This window comes from Bufo gargarizans, chromosome 5 (genome assembly GCF_014858855.1).
Source record: "Bufo gargarizans isolate SCDJY-AF-19 chromosome 5, ASM1485885v1, whole genome shotgun sequence".
NCBI lineage: Eukaryota > Metazoa > Chordata > Amphibia > Anura > Bufonidae > Bufo > Bufo gargarizans.
Window position 1 is genome coordinate 232840665 of NC_058084.1, and position 27655 is coordinate 232868319.

Below are 27655 nucleotides of genomic sequence, written 5' to 3' on the forward strand. Positions count from 1 at the left end.
GCTATAGCCTGTAATATTATTACGCTCCAGAAATGCATCCAGGCCCCTCTTGAATTCCTTTATTGTACTCACCATCACCACCTCTTCAGGCAGAGAGTTCCATAGTCTTACTGCTCTTACCGTAAAGAATCCTTTTCTATGTTTGTGTACAAACCTTCTTTCTTCCAGACGCAGAGGATGTCCCCTCGTCACAGTCACAGTTCTGGGGATAAATAGATGATGGGATAGATCTCTGTACTGACCCCTGATATATTTATACATATTAATTAGATCTCCTCTCAGTCGTCTTTTTTCTAAAGTGAATAACCCTAATTTTCATAATCTTTCAGGGTACTGCAGTTGCCCCATTCCAGTTATTACTTTAGTTGCCCTCCTCTGGACCTTCTCCAGCTCTGCTATGTCTGCCTTGTTCACAGGAGCCCAGAACTGTACACAGTACTCCATGTGTGGTCTGATTAGCGATTTGTAAAGTGGTAGGACTATGTTCTCATCACAGGCATCTATGCCCCTTCTGATGCTACCCATTATCTTATTGGCCTTGACAGCAGCTGCCTGACACTGGCTTTTGCAGCGTAGTTTTCTGTTTATTAAAATTCCTAGATCCTTTTCCATGTCAGTGTTACAGAGCATTTTACCATTTAGTATGTACGGGTGACTTGCATTATTCCTTCCCATGTGCATAACTTTACATTTGTCAGTGTTAAACCTCATCTGCCACTTATCTGCCCAAGCCTCCAATCTATCCAGATCCCTCTGTAGTAGTATACTGTCCTCATCAGTGTAAATTACTTTACCCAGTTTAGTGTAATCTGCTAAAATTGATACTTTACTATGCAAGCCTTCTACAAGATCATTAATAAATATATTGAAGAGAATAGGGCCCAATACAGATTTTTTTTATTTTAATTTTTGTTATCTATGGAGCGAGTGACCCCCGTGGATGTTTGGGTTCAGCCAGAACTTTGGCTCAAAGTTCAGTGTGAGTACCTGAACTTGACAATGAACCCCATAGAAGTCAATGGGGACCAGAACTTTGGGGTTATAAAATGGCTGTAAAATTGTCATAGAAACAACAGGCAACGACAAGCTGTCCTGAGTGGGAGGTGTATTGTCTGTATCCCTCTATGCTCCATTGATGCCCGTGAGCTGATTAGGGTGCCACCCTGCTGTGAACATGGTTCCTCCTCCTCCTCCAAAACTGTGCCCTGGCTGGAAAGTTGTGTACCTGGCCACTGTTTGTGCAGGAACCTTACCTCCGAGACACGTGTGCATGACTGTCCAGATAAGCGTGGGAGTGATCCCTGTTCCTCCTCCTCTCCCTCCTGTGCCACATCCTCATACATCATCACCTGAAGTGTTTTTTCAAGGAGGCATAGAAGTTGGATAGTAACGCCATGTTGGTGGAGTACTCGAAACAGCGCAACACGTCCCACTCATTGGTGGTGAAGTGGCGCTGTTCCGCAGAGCGACTCACCCATGAGTGCTGCGGCTGAAACTCCACTATCACCTGCTGCTGCTTGGACAGTCTCTCCAGCATGTGCACGGTGGTGTTCCACCTTATGGGTATGTCGAATATGAGGCGGTGAGTGGGAAGGCAGAAGTTACACTGCAGCGCAGACAGCCAAGCTACAGCAGGGTGCGAAAACCAAAAACTTTCTGCACCAACCACTCATCTGTCTGTTCAGCTTCTGCGCGGTGTTGGTTTTTTCCCTCCAAACATATCCGTTTCAGAACAGCCTGCTGTGGTTTCCACCGGCTGTGTGGAAGTTGGTGGTGCAGGTGTTACGCTGACCGAATGCGGTAGGCGGTACAGGAGGATGAGGAGAAGGAAGCAGAGTAGAAGAACCGAGAAACATCCAGCAATTCTCGGTGGCAGTAGGACATGCGTCAAACTGCTTTCGCCTCAGGCCCAGTCGCCACTACATTTACCAAGTGGGCAATTAGGGAGTCTGTGCCCATGCTTACCGGTCCATGTATCGCTGGTTATGTGGACCTTGCCACGGATGGCATTGCGCAGCACACACCTGATTTGGTCTGCCATTTGTTCGAGCAGGGCATGGAAGGCCAGCCTGGAAAAGTAGTGGCAGCTGGGAACCATGTACTGTGGCATAGCCACTGTCAGTTAAGTTTTTAAAACTGTCCGTCTCCACCAGATGGAATGGCATAATTTCAAAGGCCAGTGCTTGTGGGTGGGGGATGGACAGCTGAATGCTTCCATGGGACAGTGTGGAGATGCTCAGTGACACTGCTTTTGGTGTTGCTGTCATATCCACTCTTTGCGGGTGCCAGGTCCGTGTTGGGGTTAGTTGTTTAAATAAAGCTTGTTGAATGGCTGGCACACCATGTGACCATGCATGCATAAATGTTGGATCACACTGTGCGCCACAATTCTGATATAACTAGTGTAGGGACTAGGGCTGAAACGATTACTCGATTGAATCGAGAAATATGACACAAAAAAGTCCTTGATGCAAATTTTTTGCATTCAGGATTCTTTTGAGTCATGTGACCACGGAGCTGGAGTGAAGCACTGGCTATTACTCACCGCTCTGTAGTCACCAGCCGGCGCGAACCACGCTGCACTGTACTGTATCCTGACACATCGTCAGGTCATAGTGCACGTATGACCCGACGCTGTGTGACGTCAGGACGAAGGAGCTGTGGAGCCTACTAATGTAGGTGCTGGCAATGGGGACATGGCTTGGAGGGGGAGCTGGTGGCACTGGGGGGGAAAGCTGGTGGCACTGAGGGGGGAGCCTGATAGCACTGGAAAGGCAGCTGGTGGAACTAGGGGGGAGGGGGGGGAAAGCTGATGGCACTAGGGGGGGACCTGATGTGTTTTTTTTTAAAGAAAGACTTTTTTAAATTAGTTTTTTGTTAGAGTACTCAAATTAATCGTTGGCTTAAATCGATAGAATACTAGATTATAAAAATTGTTGATAGCTGCAGCCCTAGTAGGGACAGGATGCTGCTGAAAGCAGGGAGAGTGTTAGGCCTTTATTATTTTTAAACAGTGTGCTGGTGACCTGATTGAATTTTTGTTTGGTGCAATCCTACTCCTTTGCACCAGTGACAGAAAAATATAATAGTTAATCAGACTGTTAATTCGGTCGGTGAGACCTACCTATTTTTTATTTATTTTTTTAAATAAAAAAAACTGTACTTTCCACCGTCACAGGGAAATATAATCGTTAATCACTCTATTAATTGGGGCAGTGAGACATACCAATTTTTTTCTTTCGCTAAACACCTCTCTTGCATCAGTGACATGGATATACAATTGTTCATCTGTTAGCCATTTTTGTGGGTGACCATAACAAAATGAGGAGCGCATCAACTAGGGGACGTGGCCGTGGTGCTGCTGGTGGTAGTGGAGCTCCTGCTGCAGGGAGAGGACGTTGAAATACCTTCCTCTGGTGCACGCAGGCAACATTCAGCGTCATTTTGTAGGCCCGAATACCGCTCTAAGAATGGTGAGGCCAGAACAAGTAGAGGTGGTAGTAGATTGGATGGCTGACATTGCCTCCACTTCCTTCAAATTGTTTTCCACCCGGTCCACTGCTGAAAGCACATAGTTAGCACAGGGGGCCCATGGGAATCAGTCTTCAGCCTCAACCCCTTGCACATCAGCCAAGCTGTCTGAGCCCCTAGGGAAGGAATAAGGATTGGGTGGAAGATGATGTGAAGGATGATGAGGTCTTAGACCTCACAAGGCATTCAGGTTATGTGAGTGACGTGTGCAGTTCAGAGGAGGAGGTGGGGGTCACGCGCCAGCCGCACAGCAAAAGAGGGAGCAGGGTGCCAAAGCAGAGCAGCCTTCCCCCATCCAGTATGCCTGCTACTGACCAAAGCGCCAAGAGACATAGCACACCAAAACCAGCGCAAAGGAGTTCCTTGGCTTAACAGTTCTTCAGGCAGTGTGCTGACGACAGGACACTGGTTTGCACGCTGTGCAGTCATAGCCTGAAGCGAGGCATAAATGTTCTAAACCTGAGCACCACCTGCAAAGTAAGAGCCGGCATCTAACTGCAAAGCAAGAGCTGCAGTGGAGTAGACATGTCAAGAACCACGAAAGATCAGGGGCTCCTCCTGCTCCCTCTTCTGCTGCGGTCTCAAACTCTTCCTCCCCCTCTGGAGTGACAGGGGCACCTTGCCACCCTGCAAACAGAGGATGCGGCAGCAACACCACCACCTCCACCACAGTCACTAAACATCTCCACACTGGAGAGAGAGGAAGTACCCCCTACCCACCTGGAAGCCCTGGCCCTAAATGCCAGCATTTCAAAATTGCTGGCCTTTGAAATGCTGCCATTCCGTCTAGTGGAGACAGAGCCTTTTTTAAAGTGTCATGACGGAAGCTGTCCCACAGACACGTGGTTCCCAGCCACCGCTGCTTTTCCAGGCGGGCCATCCCTAACATGCAGGAACAAGTGGCAGAAAAAAATTTGGTGTGTGCTGCACAACACCATCAGTGGCAAGGTCCACATTTACCACCAACACATGGACCAGTAAGGACAGGCAGGGAGGTTTTATCTCCCTATCTGCCCACTGGCTAAATATACTGGCAGCTGGGCCTGAGGCGGACAGCATTTCCTACCGCCACCAAAGATTGCTGGACGTTTCTCAGTGCCTCTTTTTGCCTCTTCTACGCACTCCACTTCCTCCTCATCACGTTAGCACAACACCAGCACCAACTAACTTCAGCACAGCCAGGGGGAAACAACAGCAGCCTGTTCTGAAACTCATATGATTGGGGTAAAGACCCCACACCGCGCAGGAGTTGAGGGTGGGCATGGAACAACAGACTGATGAGTGCATGGTGCCGCAGAGCCTCAAGCCCGACCTTGTGGTGTGCAACAACGGGTGAAATCTCGTAGCAGCTCTGGGCCTAGTCGGTTTGACGCATATACCTTACCTGCTGTATGTGCTGAACATCCTGAAGAATTACCATGATATGTCACAGCTGCTGCAGAAAGTGAGGGCCGTCTGTGTGCGCTTCTGATCCTGCTGCTGCTCTCCTGTTTGCGCTGCAGGGTAACTTTGGCCTTCCCGCTCACAGCCTCAGACTGTGCGAGCAGCAGCAGGTGATAGTGGAGTTTCAGCTGCAGCACGCATAGGTGAGTCGCTCTGCGGAATAGCACCATTTCACCGAGTGGGCCTTCATGCAGGACGTATGTGGCGTGTTGCGCTGCTTCGATTACTCCACCAACATGGCCAGCGGTGATGATGCCGTCATCAGCCTTCCTATCCCACTTCTATGTCTCCTTGAAAAAACGCTTCATGCGCTGATGGATGAGCATGTGACACAGGAGGAAGAGGAGGAGGAACAGGGATCATTCCCACGGTTATCAGGCCAGGCGTCCACAGGTGGCTCAGAGGGTGGGTTGCTGCACCAACAGCATCCACGTATGCAACTGCCCAGCCAGGGCATAGTTTTCGATGGTGAGAAGGATGATGAGAAGTTGGAGGATCCCCGTTCACAGCAGGGTGGCACCCAAATCAGCTCACAGGCATCACTGGAGCGTGGCTGGGTGGATACAGAGGACAGAAACAATACACCTCCCACCGAGGACAGCTTGTCGTTGCCTCCGCGCAGCCTGGCTCACATGAGCGAGTACATGCAGCAGTGCCTGTGCAACGACCAACAAGTTGTCCACATTCTGCAGATTACTGGCCACGCTGCTGGACCCCCTCTACAAGGACAAAGTGCTGTAGTTACTTCAGTCACTGAAACTTGAATGGAAGATGCGCTAGTAAAATTGAACGCTGATAGAGGGCTACTAATGGCATTCCCACCTGACAGCAGGGGCTCAGAGGAAGCACGAGGCAGCGACGGAGGAAGTCTCCAACGCAGCAGGGGCACCATCAGCACCTCAGAGGGGAGTGTTAGCATGGCCGAAATATGGAAAAGCTTTGTCTGCAAGCCACAATATACAGCACCACCATCTGATATGGACAGTCTTAGGCAGCGTTTTAGCAACATGGTGGAACAGTATGTGTCCACACATCTGCGCGTACTGACTGATGGGTGTTCCCCATTTAACTTCTGGGTCTCTAAATTGGGTACATGGCCTGAGCTTGCCCTTTACGCCTTGGAGGTGCTGGCCTGCCCTGTGGCAAGTGTATTGTCCGAATGTGTGTGTGTGGCACAACAGGGGGGAAGGGGGTGATCACAGACAGGTGCATCCGCCTGTCCACAGCCAACGTGAACAAGCTTGCGTTCATTAAAATGAACTAGGCATGAATCCCACAGGACTTGTTCATATCTTGGCCAGAGCAGAGAGGTATACTGGCCGCACCCAGACATTGTTATAAAAAATAAAATAATAAGTTGGTGACCTCCTCCACCTGCACCCCCACGTCCATCTCCTCCTCCTGGCTAGAGATTAATATGTCTTATATTGAGTAGAGAAGTATACCGGGAGCACCTAGCCATTGTTGTACTCTAGCTCAGTTTGTGACTTCTCTTTGCCATCTCCCAACGTGAGGTGGTCGACAGTTACTAAACCTAAAAAAAAGTTAAGAATTGTAATAAGACGACCCATTTTGCATCCATCCAACTAATGTGAGGAAGGAAATTCTTCTGTGGAGTGTGTCTGTGACAATATTTTAAAATTTAGAACACCCCTTTGGCATCCGTCTTACTGTAGTACAGGGCTGTGGAGTCGGAGTCGAGGAGTCGGAGTCAATTTTGGGTACCTGGAGTCGGAGTCGGAGTCGGCAAAAAATGAACCGACTCCGACTCCTACTAAATTTAAATTGGAATAAAAAAAAAAAGAAGCAAGTTTAAATGTCCGAATTCATAAACAGTTATAATTAATGACTTCTCTACTGTAAGAATAAAGGCCAATGCATGCCTCACGTAACCGCAAAACAAACGCGTTCAGTGATGTGAAGAAGCATGCTTTTCATATGCTTCACTATATGGCACGCAATGCACAATTTGGAGTGGCAATACATATACTTTCCATTGTGTTGTGTTCTGATGTTACAGGGAACACAATGCCCATGGTTTACCGAGCCTCTCACTGATAAGTAAATATGTGTTTTGCAGGACTAGAGACACTTGTATAAGTGAAGGGAATGGAGGGTCAATAGTTCAAGACTGAAGCTGTAAACCATTGGAAAAACTGCTGTCATTCAGCTAAGGCCCCATGCACACGGCCGTGTGCGGGCCGTGGAACCGCGGCCTGGATCCCTCCTGAGAGCAGGAGCGCACGGCGTCACTGGTTGCTATGACGCCGTGCGCTCCCTGCTGCCGGCACAGTACAGTAATACACTGGTATGATCTATACCAGTGTATTACTGTATTGTGGCGGCAGCAGGGAGCGCACGGCGTCATAGCAACCAGTGACGCCGTGCGCTCCTGCTCTCAGGAGGGATCCAGGCCGCGGTTCCACGGCCCGCACACGGCCGTGTGCATGGGGCCTAAGGCTATAAAACGTGTAAACTCAGAATGTTATCTTAAACTTTAAACATGACTATGGGATTCTTCTAGGGAAATCATGTTTTAAAATAAATGTCCCTTCCTGGATCCTCCCACTGCCCTATTTTCAGCAGAAGATCAGCACACAAAGGAGAAGGTAGCAGCTTCTGCCCAACTACCTCTCTGTGCTAGAAGAGCTTAGAAGAACTTCTTTCTTTCCTTCAAGGAATGTATAAAATACATTTGCATATTAAATACAGAGGAGTCGGAGTCGGGGAGTCGGAGTCGGAAGTACAAAAAACTGAGGAGTCGGAGTCGGAGTCGGAGCATTTATCTACCGACTCCACAGCCCTGAGTAGATAGGGGACGTATGAGATCTAAAACTGAGACGAGATTTTTTTTTTTTTACCCAGCTTTAACCCAGGACATACAAGCAACAGACTGTCAAGCCATGGCCCTTAGAAAGAGAAATATACCAGCCACACCTCCAAAGATGGCTAAAGGTGACATACAAAATTGAAATTGACGCATTTAAAATACAAAAAAAAACAACACAGAAAGAGTGTTGGCTTCTTCCTCTGCGCCTCTTCTACCTACACATCCACAGCTTCCTCAACTTCCTACTCCACTGTGACCTCCGACTCTTGGTTCAAGATCATTATTTTTTATTTTTATATATTATTTTAAGTCATTTCCCTATCCACATTTGTTTGCAGGGCAATTGTACTGCTCTTACGCCCACTTTGGAGCCTTTTGCAGCCCTCTAGCCCTTACTATAACTTTTTTCCTACAGCCATTTTAGTGCCCCAAACTTCGGGTCCCCATTGACTTCAGTGTTCTGACTTAAAGAGGTTGTCCAGGTTCAGAGCTGAACATGGACATCCCTCCATTTTCACCCCGGCAGCCACCCTGACATGAGCATCGGAGCAGTTCATGCTCCGATGCTCTCCTTTGCCCTGCGCTAAATCGCGCAGGGCAAAGGCATTTTTCTGAGTTCCGGTGACATACCGGGCTCTCTATGGGGCTGACAGGCAGCCCGGTGACGTCACCGGCACTGATGGGTGGGATTTGGCTCTGCCCTAGCCAGTAAAACGGCTACCGAACACACTGCTGGGCGGAAGTTACCGCCCGGCAGTGTGTTATTGAAAACACAAGAGCCTGTGCCCTGCGCGATCTAGCGCAGGGCACGGGAGCGCATCGGAGCATGAGATGCTCCGATGCCAGGCTCAGGAGGGCTGCCGGGGTGAAAATAAGGGTATGTCCGGGTTCAGCTCTGAACCCGGACAACCCCTTTAAGTTCGGGTCAAGTTTGGAACCCAAACTGAACTTTGAAAACTTTGAAAAGTTCGGCCGAACCCCTAGAACCCGGACATCCACCGGTCTGCATAGATGTTTTTTTTTAACCACTTTTGCCACCTGAATGTCTATTTTAGGGGTTTCGTCAAAGATCTTAGATTCAGACCGGGTCAAAAAGCAGGCGGTTACTAAACTCTCTAGACACTCCTAACCTTTTTTCAGGATCAAACCATTCATCTAAAATCATTTATCTGACATTTTTATTACTAGGAAACACCTTACACTTTTTGGTCCGCAAACCTCCAAACATTTCATCCTGACCTGCACGTGGTTTTTGGATCTCTTCAATGCCCAATCTTTGATATGGCTGCTCTCAGTAAATCATCCATCTCCTCCATAGAGAAATAATATTGTCTTTAGGGCTAATTGCACACGACCATATGTATTTTTCGGTCCGCAAAAAATACGGATGACATCCGTGTGCATTCCGTATTTTGTGGAACGGAACAGCTGTCCCTTCATAGAACTGTGCTATCCTTGTCCGTAATGCAGACAATAATAGGACATGTTCTATTTTTTGCGGAATGGAAATACAGATAGACATACGGAAACTGATAACTTCCAGGGGCTATACCGGGAGAACGGAGCGGTGCCCAGGAATAACAGTAAGTGCAGGGAGATCCCTGGGTGCCGCTCTCCATGTCTGTATAGTTAGTTTAGATTTTTTATTCTAGTGAAAGGTCCTCTTTAAGGTCTTGTGAATGGACCATAATGCCATGATTTGGGCTCAGGAGTTATGTTCCATACATCTGCACGTCACAGGCACAGTGACATGCAGGTGCATGGTACGTTGTCGCTGGAGCCAATCACTGATCTCAATGTCATACAGCTGAGGAGTGCCTCTGGGCTGAGCCACTATCTAGGGTTCAGACAGGGTCAGATTTCCCACTATGTAGCCCTTATTTGCCCCTGATGCCAAGTTTATCACAGATTACCGGTATAGCAGTGCTACGTCGGGATATACATTGATAGCCCTAATTGGACTCTTTTCATATTATATATATTAAAAGTTATGTTTTAATTGTTTTTTGCTTTCTGTGATTATACTTAGATTTTTGCAAGACCGACATATGTGATTGTGAGAGACATGCACTACAACACAGATCCCGAGTATCAGTTCTGACAGATCAGAAGAACGAAAAAATAACAGTGATAGGAACTGGTCCTGAGCAGGGTTTCAGACACAACCTGTGTTTTTTCCCACATCCAAGTAGTGTTTTACCATTACCCAAGCATCAGATAGATTGCACTTGGCATTTGATGCTTTCACAGACCAGTTATACTACCATTTTAATAAGCAACAAGCATATAAAACATAAAACATCACCAGTCAAGTTGCTTACACAGCTGAGGGGATCAGGTAAAGGCTACAAGAAGAGAAAATGAAACCAAGTACACTTACCATCTCCAGCAGGAAGGCCCCGCTCCTTATCCTCGCATTTGTTGCATTCACTGAAGTACAGCAATATAAATATATCCAAGAAGACCCAAACCAATGAGGTGGCCAAGACCACCTTAAAATAGGCAAATTTTTTCATAGCAAAAAAAATAATATTATATATATATATATATATATATATATATATATTTATAATAAAAAAAATGTCGCAAAAATAAACAGGTGTGTACTAGGAATCCAGCTTCATTAGTCTTCTATAAACTGAAACAAAAAGAAAAAACAAAAAAACAAATTTTAATGTAAGAACAGAAAAATATATATTCATAAACAGTAATGTTTAACAAAACATTTAATAGGGTTGTGCAACCAACCTGCAGGGTGACAGAAGGGGGTATTAAAAAAATATATATAAAAAATTTCACTTTATGAAGATCCCACTAATCCAGCGCTACAGCTACCATCTGAAATGAGCACTAAGTGATTACATGCTGCTCCTACATAAGTGCCAGAGGGCAAATGAGCAGACTAGGAGTAGAGTCACCTTCATTAGGTGATTTCTATTTATTTATTTATTTATTTATTAACCAGACAACCCCTTTAATCTATAGATTGTAAGGGTTGTACAGTCAAAAATGAATCTATATACACAGACTGAAAGACACAAAGGGTTGCCCAGCATTCTTCCATTCTAAACTGAAAATAGTTTTTTAGAGCCCTACAGGATATATTTTAGCCAAAAAGATTTTTGTAGTGAAGTGATCTTGCTGTGAACCCTCCGGTGGATCTCTGCTCCTCTGCTCTGATTACTGACAGATCTCCATAGCCTGCAACTCATGGCAGCAGCAATCTTGCTTCAGGCTGCTAGACGCTTACAATATTGCCACCGCCTACAATCTCTCAATAACATTCCTGGATACAAACTGGAACTGAGCTGGCACTGTGGGCGAATGGTGAATTACAGCTGCTATTGCTTGCTGGCACTTTCAGTACTCCTGCGCTGTCTCCTCTTACCTATACTTTCCAACGGTTTAAACTGACACAGTTTAACTTGAACTTGTAGTACTAAGAACCTGTGTATCGAATGCCATATTCTGTGAGGGGCTGTGGGGGTGACTATAAAGAGCAGCCTCCTATAGGACAGGTTTCTGAAAAAGGCAAAATCATGGCTGCCATAGCTTTCTGCCAAGCTATTTTAACTACCAAATTGACCATTTAAAGATGCCAATTGCCTTAGGCCTCTTTTACACTTGCGTTGACCGGATCCGGCGTGTACTCCACTTGCCGGAATTACACGCCGGATCCGGAAAAACGCAAGTGGACTGAAAGCATTTGAAGACAGATCCGTCTTAAAAATGCTTTCAGTGTTACTATGGCATCCAGGACGCTATTAAAGTCCTGGTTGCCATAGTAGGAGCGGGGAGCGGGTGAGCGGTATACTTACCGTCCGTACGGCTCCCGGGGACGTCAGAGCGCCCCATGCACATGGATGACATGCCATGCAATCACGTGATACATACGCTTGGGGCGCCCTGATGTCACTCTGGAGCGCCCCGCGAGCCGCACGGAAGGTAAGTATACTGCTCCCCCGCTACACTTTACCATGGCTGCCAGGACTTTAGCGTCCCGGCAGCCATGGTAACCATTCAGAAAAAGCTAAACGTCGGATCCTGCAATGCGCCGAAACAACGTTTAGCTTAAGGCGGGATCCGGATCAATGCCTTTCAATGGGCATTAATTCCGAATCCGGCCTTGCGGCAAGTCTTCAGGATTTTTGCCCGGAGCAAAAAGCGCAGCATGCTGCGGTATTTTCTCCGGCCAAAAAACGTCCCGTTCCGGAACTGAAGACATCCTGATGCATCCTGAACGGATTTCACTCCATTCAGAATGCATTAGGAAATAACTGATCAGGATTCTTCCGGCATAGAGCCCCGACGATGGAACTCTATGCTGGAAGAAAAGAACGCAGGTGTGAAAGAGCCCTTAGGCATTGATAAAATAAGAGATAGGACCACAAAGGTGGGGTAGAGGCTCAATGACGTGGAAGATCTGGTACATGCAGGGAAACATGCCACCCACACGTTTCAACAGCAGCTGAATCTTTTACAGGCCACAGGACACCAAAAAACATGATCGCGAAATATCTCCATATTCTTGTGTGCTGGAACAGGTAGAGAATTATGACCCAGGCATATTTGCTAAACTGATACTTAACTCCTTAGAGTCCCTCAACTTATGTTTTGTTGTTGAAAGAGCACATATAATACCTACCAAACCTCTGCGAATTGAATTACAGAGACAGAGATACTATTGTTATTTCAGCATGGAAAAGGCTAGATTAAATTTAACACCAGGCTCTCCTTCACCCAGATTTCACAATTGAAGTTCAGAGGAAAAGAGACCAGTGTACCCAAGTGCAGACCCGCCTTTAGGAAAATATGATTGAATATGCCATGCTTTATCCAATGAGACTGGGAGTGCAGGATGGCATCGTACTGGCTTGATAGGAGTCCCTGAAATGTTCCATGATGCAGCTATTCTATTTCGACCCGACCGTACATAGCTTAACTCTGGGGGGGAAGGGGGGTTGGGCCTAATCAATCCTACACTGTTTTTTTTTTAACTTGTGTTGTGCTTTGTTCTCCTGTTCTTTTTCTTCCTAGGCTGTTCTCCTAGGCTGAAAACTACACTAGACTGAATCTATTCTCCAGTTATATATTCTTTGATTTGTGGTAACATGGTACTGTATATTTTCAAGTTCGGGATCTTGAGCTCAAACAAATTGGGTAGGTTTGCGCAGGGTGGGGGACAAGGTTTGTATTTGGTTTCTTTGAATACGTGTGAATGCTAACTATTTTTATGCCAACCATGGCTACTATATCAACAGTCCCATGGTATTTAATAATTTGAAAGCACATCAGAGGGGTTAGAAGGTACTGTCACTTAAATGCCCATCGGTGAGACATGCCTATCATGCAGTGAACTCTAGTTTTGTGTGGGAAGTTTCTGTTCTAGTTGCAACGTCTCTCGCTTTCCAGATTAGATCGTTTCATATAGATAGGTCAGGTAAATATGTTATCAGGGGAAAAGAGTACTTGATTGTGGTGCATCTGTAACATCCCAGAGTTATGTTACTAAACTCTTTTACCCTGCTACAACCTGTTAAGTGTATTTGTACGGTCATCTAATGTGATTTATCTTATATTCTCACAAATATGCATATTCTAAGCCTGTTACATGTACTTTGCTGTCATTTCCATGTACACCAGCAGGTGTCAGCAATGTGTCAGCAGGGCTTTAGTAACAGTTTAGTATTTCTAGACTGGAATAGTACATTCTAGTTTAGCTCCCCACTCTTTGAGGAGGTATGGAATGTTCTCAAATCCTGCCTCATGGGTGGAGAAAGAAATACCGTTAGTGTGCCAGCCACCCTGGCTACGGGAAGGCTGTGCTGATAGGATCTCCCAGATATAGGGATCCCAGACCCGGACCGTGTCTCGGCTGAGACCAAAGAATCATTCTCAGTCTGAGCCTTCAGCCTCAGCTGGTGACAAGCAAGCAGCCACCTCCAGAACTCCAGGAAGAACCATACCCTGTGAGCTAACTGTGAGTAACGTCCAGAGACCAGGAGAAGCCAAATTCCTCCTCAGCTAGTCAGTCCCAATACAGCAGAAGATAGCGCAGAAGAAAGTAATTCCTGCCATATTGTCCAGGCATATGATAGAAGCAGAAGACAGATTCCTGCCATACATTGCCAATACCTGCTGGGATCAAAGACTATTGCTGTAGCTCATATGGATTACTGCTGCACCCAGTAAAGACCAGTTTGAATTATATTCCAAGTCTGGATCTCATTCATTGCTACCAAGTTCCTCAATTACTTCTACTAGCAACACACTCATTTATTGCAAGTGAGCCAGGATCCAGGAGTCCAGCCGTACCCAGGTAGGAGACACAGTTGACACTAAACCTACTACTACACAGAGACATTATCCCACTCTGGCATTCCTAACCTGGTACGCGAGTTGCAACACCTTAAAGGGCCCTGAGACTGTACCCTGTGCACGCTGCAATTGGCGTCACGAACAAAAACTATTAACTATCATTTACACCTGACCAAGTCATTGCATATTATAGCGTCAGTGTGCATAACCCCAATCTGGCTGACTGCACATCTATATCCCTCATCCTTTTCATAGGGGAGTCTTAGATAAAATACTATGGAAAATGGTTATGTTTCCAGATATTCTGTTACTTTAGACCCTCACTTGGATAGTTTGTGCCCTCTGTTGACCATAACAGGATGCTGGGCAGAGGCACAATTTATTGTAAGCATGGAGGAGACTTCACCCTACTTTGCAACAGTTTTCTTGTTACAATGCACCTGCAGACTCCTTATCGAGAGTAGGTCTAGTCTTAACTTCTATGGAAATGTTAAGGGGTTTTATGACTGTGAACCATCTCCCGAGAGGTATTTCAGACCATGCACCCTTGACAGTAGTAATCACCCAGTCAGACAATGGCACCAGGATTGATATAGTGCCTATAGTGAGTGGGAACCAGCAGAAAATAGAGGAATTTTAAAGTGACAATGAAAGGACTTCTAATCCCTTGAGTGGGGTCTATTTAAAGCCATTAAGCGTGATGTTTTTATGAATGTGATTGCGGCACATGGAACTGAGCATAAAGTCATGCGGGCAACACTGGAAAGGGAGGTCTCGTTGAGGGTAGCTGCCTTCCTGGTGGTTCCGGGGGACAACAATCAGAAACACTGGTTTGCAAGCCCAAAGAAGTTTAACTTTACATCTAAGTACACACAAAACAAAACTGTTAGCACAAAAACGTGTTTTATTTTAGAAAGGGAGACAAAAATGAGAGGGTCCTAGCTTAACTGGCTAGAAGGTAGACACTAAACTGTGCTTTTGAGTATTCTGACAGCTCAAGGAGAGAGATTCAGAAATCCCAAGGATGTTTGCAATAAATTTGTATCATACTACTACTACTCAGGAAGATTTCAGTCACTACTTAAGTGGCATTGTGCTCCCTGTTATAACCAGGGAGGCTAGTCGGGAGTTAGCTTCTTCCCTTACCATAACTGAGATTCAGAGTGCTATTAATTACAGTATAACAGTATACGGCCTTGCAGAAGTCTCTAGATCCAGATGGCTTTCCGGTGGAAGGGTACAAACTTAATACTAGACGGTGTTGTTTCTAAAGAAACCACAGGATGTTGGCTTGAAATCTGATTGGCTGTTGGTGGCTCCACCCACTTATTGAATTTTAATGCCAGTCCTCCAATGACCAACTGTGCCAAGTTTGAAGACTGTGCCAATAAAAGTCTAAGAACAGCAGTAGTTTTAAATTTCCCCATTTAAACTGACTAAAATTTGATTGGCCGTTGTAGACTCGGCCCACTTTTAACCTTTGTCACACACAAATTTTAACCTTTGTCACACACTGACCCACCCTGCCGAGTTTCAGTGCTGTAGCTTAAATACTGTTAGAATGACAGCTTTTTAAAGGTTTTTCATAGAAGTCAAGAGGTTAAATCTGATTAGTTGTTTGTGGCTCTGCCCACTTTTTAGCATCCCCAAAATGAGAGACAGTCTCACAGTCCTCCAGTGACCAACTGTGCCAAGTTTCAGGACCCTCCCATTAACAGTCTAAAAGCAGCGGCAGTTTTAAATTTTCCCCTTTAAACTAATGGCTGAAATTTGATTGGCCGTTGTAGACTCCGCCCACATTTCATACGTTTTAACTTTAATCACCCATTGAACAATAGAGTAAAGTTTGGGTACTTTTGCTTAAATACTGTGAGAATGGCAGCTTTTTAAAGGTTTCTCATTTAAGTCAATAGGGAAATTCTGATTGGTTGTTTGTGGCTCCGCCCAATTTTTAGAGTCCCCAAAATGTGACAAATTTTCAGGTTGACCCCATGACTAAGTGACCCAAGTTTGGCGAATTTAACTTAAAAGCTGTACAAGTGGCAAAAGTTTAAAATTTTCCAATGAAAGTCTATGGGAAAAAATGGGATCTTCGGGGGGCTGCCCCAGGGGCCCGGAGGGTGGGATCGCTTAAAGCACAAGCGGGTATGTGCGGAACAAGTGTGCAAAGTTTGGTAATTGTACTCCTAAAACTGTGGGAGGAGTAGCGTATAAAAAATTGCAAAATTTACATTGGCTGTTGCTAGCTCTGCCCACTTTGGGATGTCCCCCCCAAAATTCACTGTTTTGTTCGGGTTGACACCAACAATATGTGATCCGAGTTTGGGGAATGTAGCTTCAAAACTGTGCGAGTGACATGAACATTTTCCCTGTCAAAGTCTATGGGAAAAACGTGGCGTTTGGGGGAACGGTTATTAAAGCACAAGCAACGAACTTCACTATAGGACAAAGAAGTGTGGAAAGTTTGTGGCTCCCGGGGCGCTTCAGAGTGACGCCAGGGCGCCCCACGCGCATGGATGACGTGATCGCATGGATCACGTCATCCATGCGTATGGGGCGCTCTGACGTCATTCTGGAGTGCCCCGGGAGCCGCACGGACGGTAAGTATACTGCTCCTCCGCTCCCCACTACTACTATGGTAACCAGGACTTTAATAGCGTCCTGGCTGCCATAGTAACACTGAACGCATTTTGAAGACGGATCCTAACAACACAAGTGTGAAAGAGGTCTTAAATAGATTTTTGCTCTCTGGTCTCATCCATCTTCATAGTGCAATAAAATGAAAAAAAAAATGAGTCACTAGGTTTCAACGGTACTTGTGCTGCTGGTCTCCCGAAATGAAGTGGGTTCTTCACAAATGCAAAGTGTTAATGTAGTGGGACCGCGCTGCTCCTTGTTCACACAAGGCGTTTTTCCAGGAATGCAGGTAATCACTCAAGACAGAAACCTTTTAGTTGGATAGTGGTGTGCTTCAACCCAGATTGAAGCTCAGCAAATCTATGCTGGATCGTTAAAGGCTTTTCTGCAAGATGTCATAAATCACACAATAGTGAGAGTACCTCCGGCACAGTAAAAACTTTGTTTTATTATACTCACAGAAGTAAAAAGGTTATTCAGCATATCAATATGATGGTATTCTTTCCGCACAGCCCGACCCGGGTTTCACATAAAGCTTCGTCAGGGGTTAAATAGCCGCCTACCCTAGGCATGGTAGATTCTCGCCCCTGACGAAGCTTTATGTGAAACCCGGGTCGGGCTGTGCAGAAAGAATACTATCATATTGATATGCTGAATAACCTTTTTACTTCTGTGAGTATAATAAAACAAAGTTTTTACTGTGCCGGAGGTACTCTCACTATTGTGTGATTTATGACATCTTGCAGAAAAGCCTTTAACAATCCAGCATAGATTTGCTGAGCTTCAATCTGGGTTGAAGCACACCACTATCTAACTAAAGGGTGTCTGTCTTGAGCCAGAGAAAGTGATTACCTGCATTCCTGGAAAAACGCCTTGTGTGAACAAGGAGCAGCGCGGTCCCACTACATTAACATCTTCATAGTGGCTCTAATAGATTTGAGCAAGGAATATGTATCCTCAGGGGAAAATAATGTTCTACCCCAGGATTCTTCATCAGAGGACGAGCTTGAATCATCCAGGATTTCTCTCTGCTCATTCTGCAGTGACCCTGCTTGTCCACAGACATGGAAAGGAGGCATTTTTTAAAGGCTTTAATTGAATCAGAGACTTCACATTTAACAATGTCCTTGATACGCTGAAGCAGGGATGGGGATTCCTCCTCAACCACTTTGTTAACACAATGCTGACATAACATTTTGGACCAGCAAAGAGCAAGTTTTTTCTTGCATACTGCACACTCTTCCCTTAGATTTAGCTGTGACCTTCCTAGGGACCTCTTTGGTATTCTAAAATAAAAGAATAAGCCCTAATAGACTCAAAGTCCCTCATGGACATAAGCGCTCTGACTGCCTTCCTCCTCCATACTTCCACGACGGATCCGGCATTAATGTCCATTGAAATGTATTAATGTCGACCTCTGACCTACCAGACATATCTGAATTGATAGCCACACTTAATAATACTTACTCATATGAGAGGATTATTGCTTTGGGAGGAGGAAAATATGAGGGGTTCCTCCGAGACTGGAAGATATGGACGAGCTCCCCACTTAGTACTCAGTTTTAGATTCCAAATCCTTAGTGTACTACATGGAGTCTCCAGCGCCAGATACAGGCTGTTGTTTTTTATGCCATACTACATTGGAGAGTAGACGGATCTACTTTTGTGGACATTCTGCCATTGGCTTGAGAATAGTCATAGGTAGCCACATATTCCAACTTAATGATTTAGGCTGTCAGCAGGCATTTCTAATACTTGTTAACCGCAACATTCTTTTGTTTTGTTTTTTTCTTCATGTAGAAGAACTGTTCCTTTTTATCAATGATTATTGTTTACCCGTCGGGTTTACCCGATGATATATGTATGTTTTAACTTGTGCTAAACTCAATAAAAAACTATTGAATCGAAATGTATTAATGTCGGATCCATCCAAAAAAGTTCAGTCGTTTGCCGGATCCGGATTTGCAGTCTGCGCAATCAACTAGGAGGAGCTGTGGGCGCAGACTACTTCCTGTTTGTCTCTTCGTTCCAGCCTGCGAGGTTGAAGGGAGGACGCCATTAAAGGGGAGTACAACATTTATTTTTTAATTTTTTATGTTGGTGCACAATAAATAAATATAAGCAGCTCCTATGTGCTTATACATAGGAGCTGTAGTACATAGGTGATGCTAGGAGGCGTAGTCCTGTTGACTACCACTCCTAGCATCTACTATGTACTTGTACCACCTGCGGGCCCTATGTACTTTTGCATAGGCACTGCAGGTGGTTCTAGCAAATAGTGAATGATAGGGGTAGTAGTCTTAAAACATAAATAACCCTCCTATTTTTTTCTAATGTAGGCCAAAGGAAAAAAAATAAATTCTGAGCCAAAACACCCTGCACGACTGCCATGCCCGCAAGCCCCCTTGCCAGCCTGCTCTAAAGACTAATTGCAACCAAGCTTGCCGCGAAATAGACAGCCTGACCGCCACATTTTTTGCAACTCAAAACAAAAATAATAAAGTAATATTTTTGTGGGTGTGTTGTATTATGAATAGCAGCTGCGAAGGTAAGATATAATGTTTATACTTATTATGAATTTTGATCTCCAATGTATGTGTGCGGCCCAGGCAGACTGTCATTTGGCACTCTGTCTGGGACATCCACTTATGGATTGGGTGGAGTAGAGATTAGCAAAGCATGCTTGAGATGATACATCTGAAGTTGCTTTAACCTGTTCCGGACATAGCGTACGCCCTGATTTCCCGATCGTTAAGGACACAGGGCGGTGATCGAAACCCGGTGCCTGCTCAAGTCTGTGGTTTGATGTGTTTCCGGGTTATTCGAGTCTCTGTGGACCCGATAACCCGGAAAAGGATGGTGATTGGTGATGTGATAATATACCACCAATCACCATCCTTAGATCCTGAGAGGTGATAGCGAGATCACCTCTTAGGATCGCTCTCATTGGTCGGCTGGTTCATTCAAATTATCGCAGCGCTCCTCTCCTCCTCCTTTTCAGTCCGGAGCCCAAGGAGAGAGGAGCGCTGGATCATGTCTAGGAGCCAGCACCCCTCATATGTTCAGAACCCAGGATCAAGCACCCCATCTGTGCACCAGCACCCCCAGGTATTTAGGTAAAGGCTAGGGACAAGTTAGATTAGGCAGGGATATTTAGGGAAAGTTAGTTGAAGAAAAAAAAAAAAAAAAGTTTAGGTTGCATCACCCTAAATTGGGTGTCTGGGGTCCAAAGCACAGCTGTGTGACCCTAGACCCCCTGGGGTGCTGCAGCTTGCCCCCCTGCCCCCCTTTCACAACTTTTTTGGGGTGCAGGCATTTTTTTATGCGTATGCTGAATGTGGGCAGCACCCTTAGCGTCCGACCACTTTTAGCGCATCGCACCCCCCATCGCTGATCAACTTCGGGCGATTTTGACAAATTTTTTTTTACATTTTTACCCCTTTTTTAGTCTTTATTTTTTAGTCTGTTAGGTTTAGGGTGAGTTCGAGTATCCCAATTTAGCCACTGACAAATCGGATAAAAAACTGGTTCTCAGACTTGAGACACTAGAACAAAAAACTTTTTTTTTAAATATTTTGTAAAACTAAAAAAAATATATATACATATAGACATATGTACAAATAGACATATTAGGTATAGCCGAGTCCGTAATAATCTGCTCTATAAAAATACTTCCCCCCACCTTACATTACAAAAATTGTAATAGCAAGCGATCAAAAAGTCATATGCCCACCAAAATAGTGCCAATAAAACCGTCCTCTCATCCCACAAAAAATGAGCCCCTAAGATAATCGGCTAAAAAAAAAAAAAAATAAATAAAGACTATGGAGATACTAAAATTAGTGTTTTTTTTGTTTATACAAAGATAATATAGTGTAAAACATAAAAATAAAAAATAAAAATTCTTGTGGAACACCTAAAGGGTTTCTGAAAAATTTTTAAACTTCTAAACCTTGTAAACCTTGGTATTTTTCATAAATAAAAATTTATTTATTTTTTACTTCATTTTACCAGTGTCATGAAGTACAATATGTGACGAAAAAAAAAAACTATCTCAGAATGGCCTGGATAAGTCAAAGCATTTTAAAGTTACATAGAGACTTCTCTGTACACCACTACAATGTATGGGCTTTATCTTTGTACAGTATATTTTTTGTTATGCAACTTTACATGCATCATCCCAAGTCTCCTTGCTCGCCTCTATTCTGAGGCTCTCTAATTTTTACATTAATTAGTTTTTTGTTTACAGCACATCAAGCAGTACTCTGGCGCCCGGTGCTCCTCGTGAAGTCCAACCGGAGGCTGTGGCACCGGAGGCAGTCCCTGAAGAGCCGCCCACCGCGGGTCCTACTCCAACAGCTGGTCAGGACCTCAATGTTCCCCTACATGTGCCCTCTGGCTACACAATGATAGATACATTAGCACCGCTTTTTGAGGCCCTCATGCGTCGCCAGAGGACTGGTAGGAGCCGTCAGGCGGACTACGAGGATCTCACAAGGCTCGTTTACGAGCGGTGCTGACATCGCAGTTGGGTCTGGTGCATCACTATTGGTCATCGTGCTGCCTGTGATGGAAAGGTTTACACCCGACCAGCTGTTTGAGGCCCGAAGACAGGTGGACAGAGTCTTGTGGCAAGTACAGCACCGCCCCACATCCCTTCCCATGCCCCAGCTCTATCCATGCACTATGACCCATGCCAACCTCAACATCCCGTTCCCAAACTACCTATCCCCCTTCCCAACCTCCTCATCCCCTTCCCCAAACCCATGAGCTCTTTACTCAACACTTTTCACCACTCCTTCAACTCTTGCTCGGTCAACTCCTTCTCCTACCCCATCCTCAAGATTGCACACTCCTCCTGTTGTACTTCCCACAACACACAGTTATATGTCCACTGGGGCACAAGAACAAGACAGAGGGGGACCAAACCTTCTACTCCTACTAGGCCTTAATATAGGCATTTGTAGTTAATTTTGTTTCCTTTTTATTTTTTTATTTTTTTTTACAAAAATAGTATTTAAAAATAAAAGTTATTTAGTTTTGAAAATGTATTAGTTTTTGTATTTTTTATTTTTTTTAAAGTATATACAACGAATTAACAGCTCACATGGCTTTTGGAGCGACCAATACTTATATCGCTCCACCAGCGCTGGGAGATAAACAATAGTGTGTATAACCAGCCTGACAATCTCCCAGCGCCAGTGAAGCGACACAAGTATGTGTCGCTCCTCATGCGTGGGGGCATAAATATACAAAACAAGATTCAATGTACGGAGATAAAATGTAATGAACAAAAAATTAAATATACAACAATACACCCCACTGTAACCACCCACATAAACAGTTCATGGAAAATGAATCACAAATGGTTTATACAAATCGGTCCTGCCAGTCCACCCTTCCGGCATCAGAGCAAAAAATCTGCAAAAGAGTCTCATCCTTGCAAGCGCTACACTTGACCACAGTCCAAAATTTTGAATGCTGGCCATCTCGCTGTCCTCCGGTATCTGCTCCAAATTTAGGGGCTCTTTTTTTAAGGAGGTAGTTATGTAACAACAGAAGACTACCTCGTTGGCCGTTTCAACTTTCATATGAATGGGTTTAGTGAAAATCCTCCATTTTGCAACCAAAAGCCCGAATGTGCATTCCACCATCCTTCGAGCCCTGGTCAAGGGGTAGTTGAATGCTTGTTTTTTTTTTTTTTTTACTTATTTGGAATATGATTTGGAAGGCCTCATCACCAACCAACACTAACTGCATGGATGGGGCAGCTGTACCTGGCAGTGTTGAGGCGGAGGAAAATCAAATTGTCTGTTATATACCGTATTTTTCGCCCTATAAGACACACTCTCCCCCCCCCCCCCCCCAAAGTGGGTGGAAAATAGCAGTGCATCTTATGGGGCGAATGCTGCATTTTTCCGAATTTTCAATGATATGCCGTGCCACAATGCCGCACAGTGGGTGTATCAGCTGAGAGGGAGGAGGGGCTGGGGGCCAGCATCTGCCCACCCCGCCTGCTTCATTTATAAAGTGGGCGGTGCCGGCGCGTGACACAGTGACTCATGCTGCCAGCGCCCATCCTCCCTGCTACTGAACACTTGTAAGTAATACAGGCGCTGATTACCCTGAATTTTTATATATTAACAATGCCTACAATTATAGATAAGATTATATACAGTGAGCAAGGCCCGTGTAGTAGAATACAGTCAATGCACGGGCCCAGCTGTCATCATAAAACCAGATGCGACCCCCACCCCCTGTATTGGGGGTCATTCACACTACAGAGACACTTATGGAGGGGATCTGTGGATGACCCATAGCATAAGATGCTAAATATGTGTCACCCACAGATCCCCCATAACAGTGTTACCCACAGATCCTCCATAACAGTGTCACCCACAGATCCCCATTAGTTCAAAACCCACCAAAAGCACACATTAGTTAAAAAAATGTTTTTTTCTCATTTACCTCCTCAAAAACCTAGGTGCGTCTTATGGGCAGGTGTGTCTTATAGGGCGAAAATACGGTAGACTGCGGCTCATAAAAATAAAAATAAACTTTGATTATTGGTGCGTCCATAGGCACCTACGTCGACGGCAACAAAACGATATTGGGCATCTGCAATGGCCATTAGGATGATAGAGAAATATTTCTTGTAGTTGAAATAATCTGATCCGATTCCTTGGGGCTTGATAATCCTAATATGTTTCCAGTCTACTGCACCGATGCAGTTGGGAAAATGACAAATCTCCCAAAAATTTTCAGCAATTTCTGTCCAATTTTGTCGAGTTGGATGTGGGATAAATTCATCATGCAGTTGTTCACACAAAATACGGCAGGAAATTGATAATGGGGTGATGTGAAACTTTCTCCTCTTGACAGAAAAAATATATAAAAAATGAATATATATATTATAGTAAATACTAGTAAAATAAAAGATAAAATACAATACAAGGTACATCAATTTGACACAATTCTTTGGGACCTTATGGCCATTCATTTGTTCTGTTGTAATTTTCCCAGGCCAAACTAATTTTTTTGAAAATGCAATGATAGAACAGGCTCTCCAGGGAAACAATATTGCTCACAGTGCTTTCAACATCGGTAATGCCCAATATATGGGTAAAAACATTACCAGACAAAATGTTGAAGTCACAATACTAATGCAGAGTCTCATTGGCATGTGCATGTACAGTGATGCTTGAAAAAGTTAGGAAATTTCGGTTCTGAAAGATTTATGGTGTCACCTTAAAACTATAATGAATACCACCCACAGTTAGAATCAAGGAGACACTCCAGGCATAAAGACAAGAGATGCTCATATCAGATTATGGTTTTAATGAGTTATATGATGTAAATGGTAAATGGAAAAATGCTATATTAGCCCCTGCTTACTTTCAATAAAGTTAGAAACACTTGATACATAGCACTGCGCCTGTTGTCAGTTTATCTGAGTACTCATAACTTCTAATTCGGAGTCCACTGCTCATCCAGCACTAGGGCTCTTGCCCCAACTGAAACTTGGCGCCCAAAAACGTGGGGCACTAAGTCCTTCCTGCTGAGATCCCCGACACCTGGGCATGTCATACCGGGACAAATAGACAAAAATCAGCGCTGGGGTAACATCTTTTTCTTACAAGTAGTCTGTACCTCGCTGTCTGGCATTTGTCTTGTTCAGGGGTCGGGCAGAGAATAAGGTACCTTTACAGTCGTGCCTAAAATTTACGTGTAACAAATTTTGTTACAAGTAATTGCTACACAAATAGATTAAAACACAAATTAGTATAAATACAAATTTCTGAAATAACCGCTACCCATAAATGCTCCTAAAAGACAGGAATGTTAATATCAACAAGAAAATCCTAAAATATCCTTAAAATATGGGGATAAATGCAAAATCCAAATCAAATAGCCACAAGTAACAAAATGGCCACAAGTAACAAAATGTAGCTACAAATAAAACAATACTGTTAAATGAGGTAAATGGGTACAAATTGATATATAGTCCCAAATGTAATCGATACTTGCAAAAATATCCTGGGGAAAAAAAAAAAAAATAATCAATAAATGTTCTTGGTATAATGTCACAAATAGTATCCTGTAAGCCAAATGGAAACCGCGTGTGCATACACACAGAGGTAGCGGCGTCCCACTGGGGAAAACTTTCATGTGCTCCTTGTGACAGCCTGCCGGAAGAATAAGAACGGTCTTACCGTGTAAGTGAATGTCCCACAAATGCTCGGCTAGGTGGTCCTATGTTTGTCAGGCCAGTATTCCCGAGAGTCTCTCGTCCACGTTCTCCCGCGCTGGTGGTTTGCCACGTGCAGCTGGACTCCGGCTTGTATGGTTAGTCTTGCTCTGTATAGTTCAATCTTCCATTTGCGCGGCAGACGGTATTAAAATCTACGACCCTGATAAAGGGCTAGTAGACAAGCGGATGATTGGTGGATGGATTAAAACCCGGATTTTAGCTGGGAATTGCTTGGGATTGTTCTAGGAGTAACTGTCTACATATTTGTCATTGTCTATCTTGTGAGTATAATTAGTCAGAAAGCTTGGGGAAGAGGCCAGAAGCACAGTGAAGCTTTGGCTCTAAAGTAACACAGCAGGTACAACCTGAAGGATAGGGTGAGGAAGCCTCTGTAGGTACACCTGAAAGATAAGGTGACAAAGCCTCTGTGGGAAAGAATAGATGTCTAGACTTCCCTCTGGTAAGCACAAATACAGAAATAGACAATGGGTAACCAGAACAGCGTTCCTGAAGTTTATGAAAGAGCTAAACAACTGGTAGAATAGAGAGGTGGCAAAGATGGGTTAAAGAAAGTTGACAAAGTGCTGGAAATAGCAGGTATGAAGCATGTTCACCTCGATTTAGAGGTTTGGGAAAGGTTTAAGCACACCCACAGTGGGTGTATTAAGGCTCATGCATGTGAAGATGTAGTTAACATTTGGATTAAGGTAGCAAGAGAGATAGAAACCGAAGGTTGGAAGCCACAAGTTTACAAGGAAAAATTTTACTACAAACGCCCTGAAGAGGAAACTGAAAAGGGTAAATCTGGAGGTCAACCACCGTATAATCCTCCAAGTGCGCATGCTTCTCCCACAGCCCCTGCATAGGGACCGGACAGATGGGTATGCAGAACCTGCGGGAATCAGAATCCAAATTGGACTGAAACCTGCAGAGTGTGTGGTGCCCCCAGATACCGTACTGGATTATATCCAGTGCTATTAAGAATAGGGATGATACCACAAGTCTCTCAGGCGCCCACCGCCGATGGAGCTGGCCAAGAAGTTCAACAGGCAGCACTACCTCCTCAGGCTCCCCATTATCTTCAACTGTACCTTATACAGTATGTTCCACGGAGTCCTAAGGACCAACTGGGATTACTGTCAAGGATACCTAACCCACTGACGTGACCCATGCCACCATCCTGAATGCTACAGCAGATACAGGCTACTTACTGAGCAACATACGAAGATTAAATGGCTTGGTAGCCCTAAAGTTAGGGGAGGCAGAGTATAACCTGGTTAAGAACACCTTAGAGGGCAACTGAGTGAAAAATAACCCAAGTGTCAGGGACAGAGTACTGTAGGACTTTTGGTAGATGGGCCAGGACAAAGAAGGATAACAGTTCAGAGCTTGAAAGACGTAGTGCAGGAGGCTAAATAGAATGTAGTCTCCTTTGAGTCAAGACTAAGAACTGTCTGGGCTGACATGGGGTGGGATGCCACGGGGCAAATGGGAGAAAAACCTCTCACGTCTGCCTTCATGGAGGGACTATTCGATAGTGAGCCAGGCCGGAAAATTATGTAATTCAGGATTTGGGGTGTTAAAGTGCCCTGTGAGCAAGACCCAAATCCTGGGATTGGACTGAAACAGACCATGGGGACCATACCAAGTAAGTCCGGGGAACAGGAGAGGAAAACTGCCAGACAAATAGTGAGAGAGAGTAGAAAAGAGACAGTAGAGACGTATGCAGCTGATCAGCGGAAGATTACAGCTTTAGGTAAAAAAGGAGTGAAATTATTCTATTCTGGATATTATATATATATATATATATATATATATATATATATATATATATATAGACATCAAAAGGATGAGGCAGCACTCCAGGTAAAGTGAAAGATGTGGATCTTTTATTCCCTCTGCAACGTTTCAACCGTCTCAATGCGGTCTTTCTCAAGCATATTACACAGTGTCATACAAGGGTATATATACCCACAATCCATAGCAAGCAATTGTAGTGACAATTATTCAATATACAGCATGATTAGTCCATACAAAATATAATAAAGTGCATTGTGCAATCTACAGTGAATCCATCTAACATGATTACATATAATGTGATGATTTACATATCATAATACATTTACAGTGTGTATAGATCCAACAATTTTATTATCGATCTCAACTGTGAATTAATTGTTGGTCTATAATTCATCAACATACTCAAAGTCACCTGTGTGTCTTATACAAAGTGCAATAATAACAACCAGAATTAAAAACAACTCACACCGTAGCACCTGTGCAGGGGCGCCAAGATCCGCGTCCTCAAAATGCCCAAAATGTCAGCCGCGTCACAGAAGCGACACCATCCAGGATGAAGCCAGGAGCCATCACCAAGGAGACGTGACGTCAAAGACACGCGACCAAGGAGGTGGCCGCATGACCAAACCAGGGGCGTCGCCGGGACCCGCCCACGATGCAGGGCCCGCGTCACCAGGCCAGACACGCCTACAGTAGTGGCGTCACTGCCATGGCAACAGCCGGCCCAACAACATGCTCAGTGTCTCCAGCGGCAGGCATAGGGCAGGCGCGAGCTAGCAGAGAACGGCGGAGGGAGAACATTTAGGCCAAGTAAAACATCTATGAGAACAAACAGGCGAGGGTTA

At 44.6% G+C, this 27655-nt stretch overlaps 1 protein-coding gene across 2 annotated transcripts in view; it reads right to left on the minus strand.

Moving 5' to 3' along the window:
• GALNT1 (polypeptide N-acetylgalactosaminyltransferase 1) overlaps positions 1 to 27655 on the minus strand; it is a 554146-nt gene that overhangs the window by 409005 nt on the left and 117486 nt on the right. For both annotated transcript variants that reach the window (XM_044293081.1, XM_044293083.1), the window contains one exon: positions 10185 to 10442. In XM_044293081.1, coding sequence (XP_044149016.1) covers positions 10185 to 10320 — 136 coding nt within the window. In that variant the 5' untranslated portion in view covers positions 10321 to 10442. The remainder of the gene's footprint in view (positions 1 to 10184; positions 10443 to 27655) is intronic.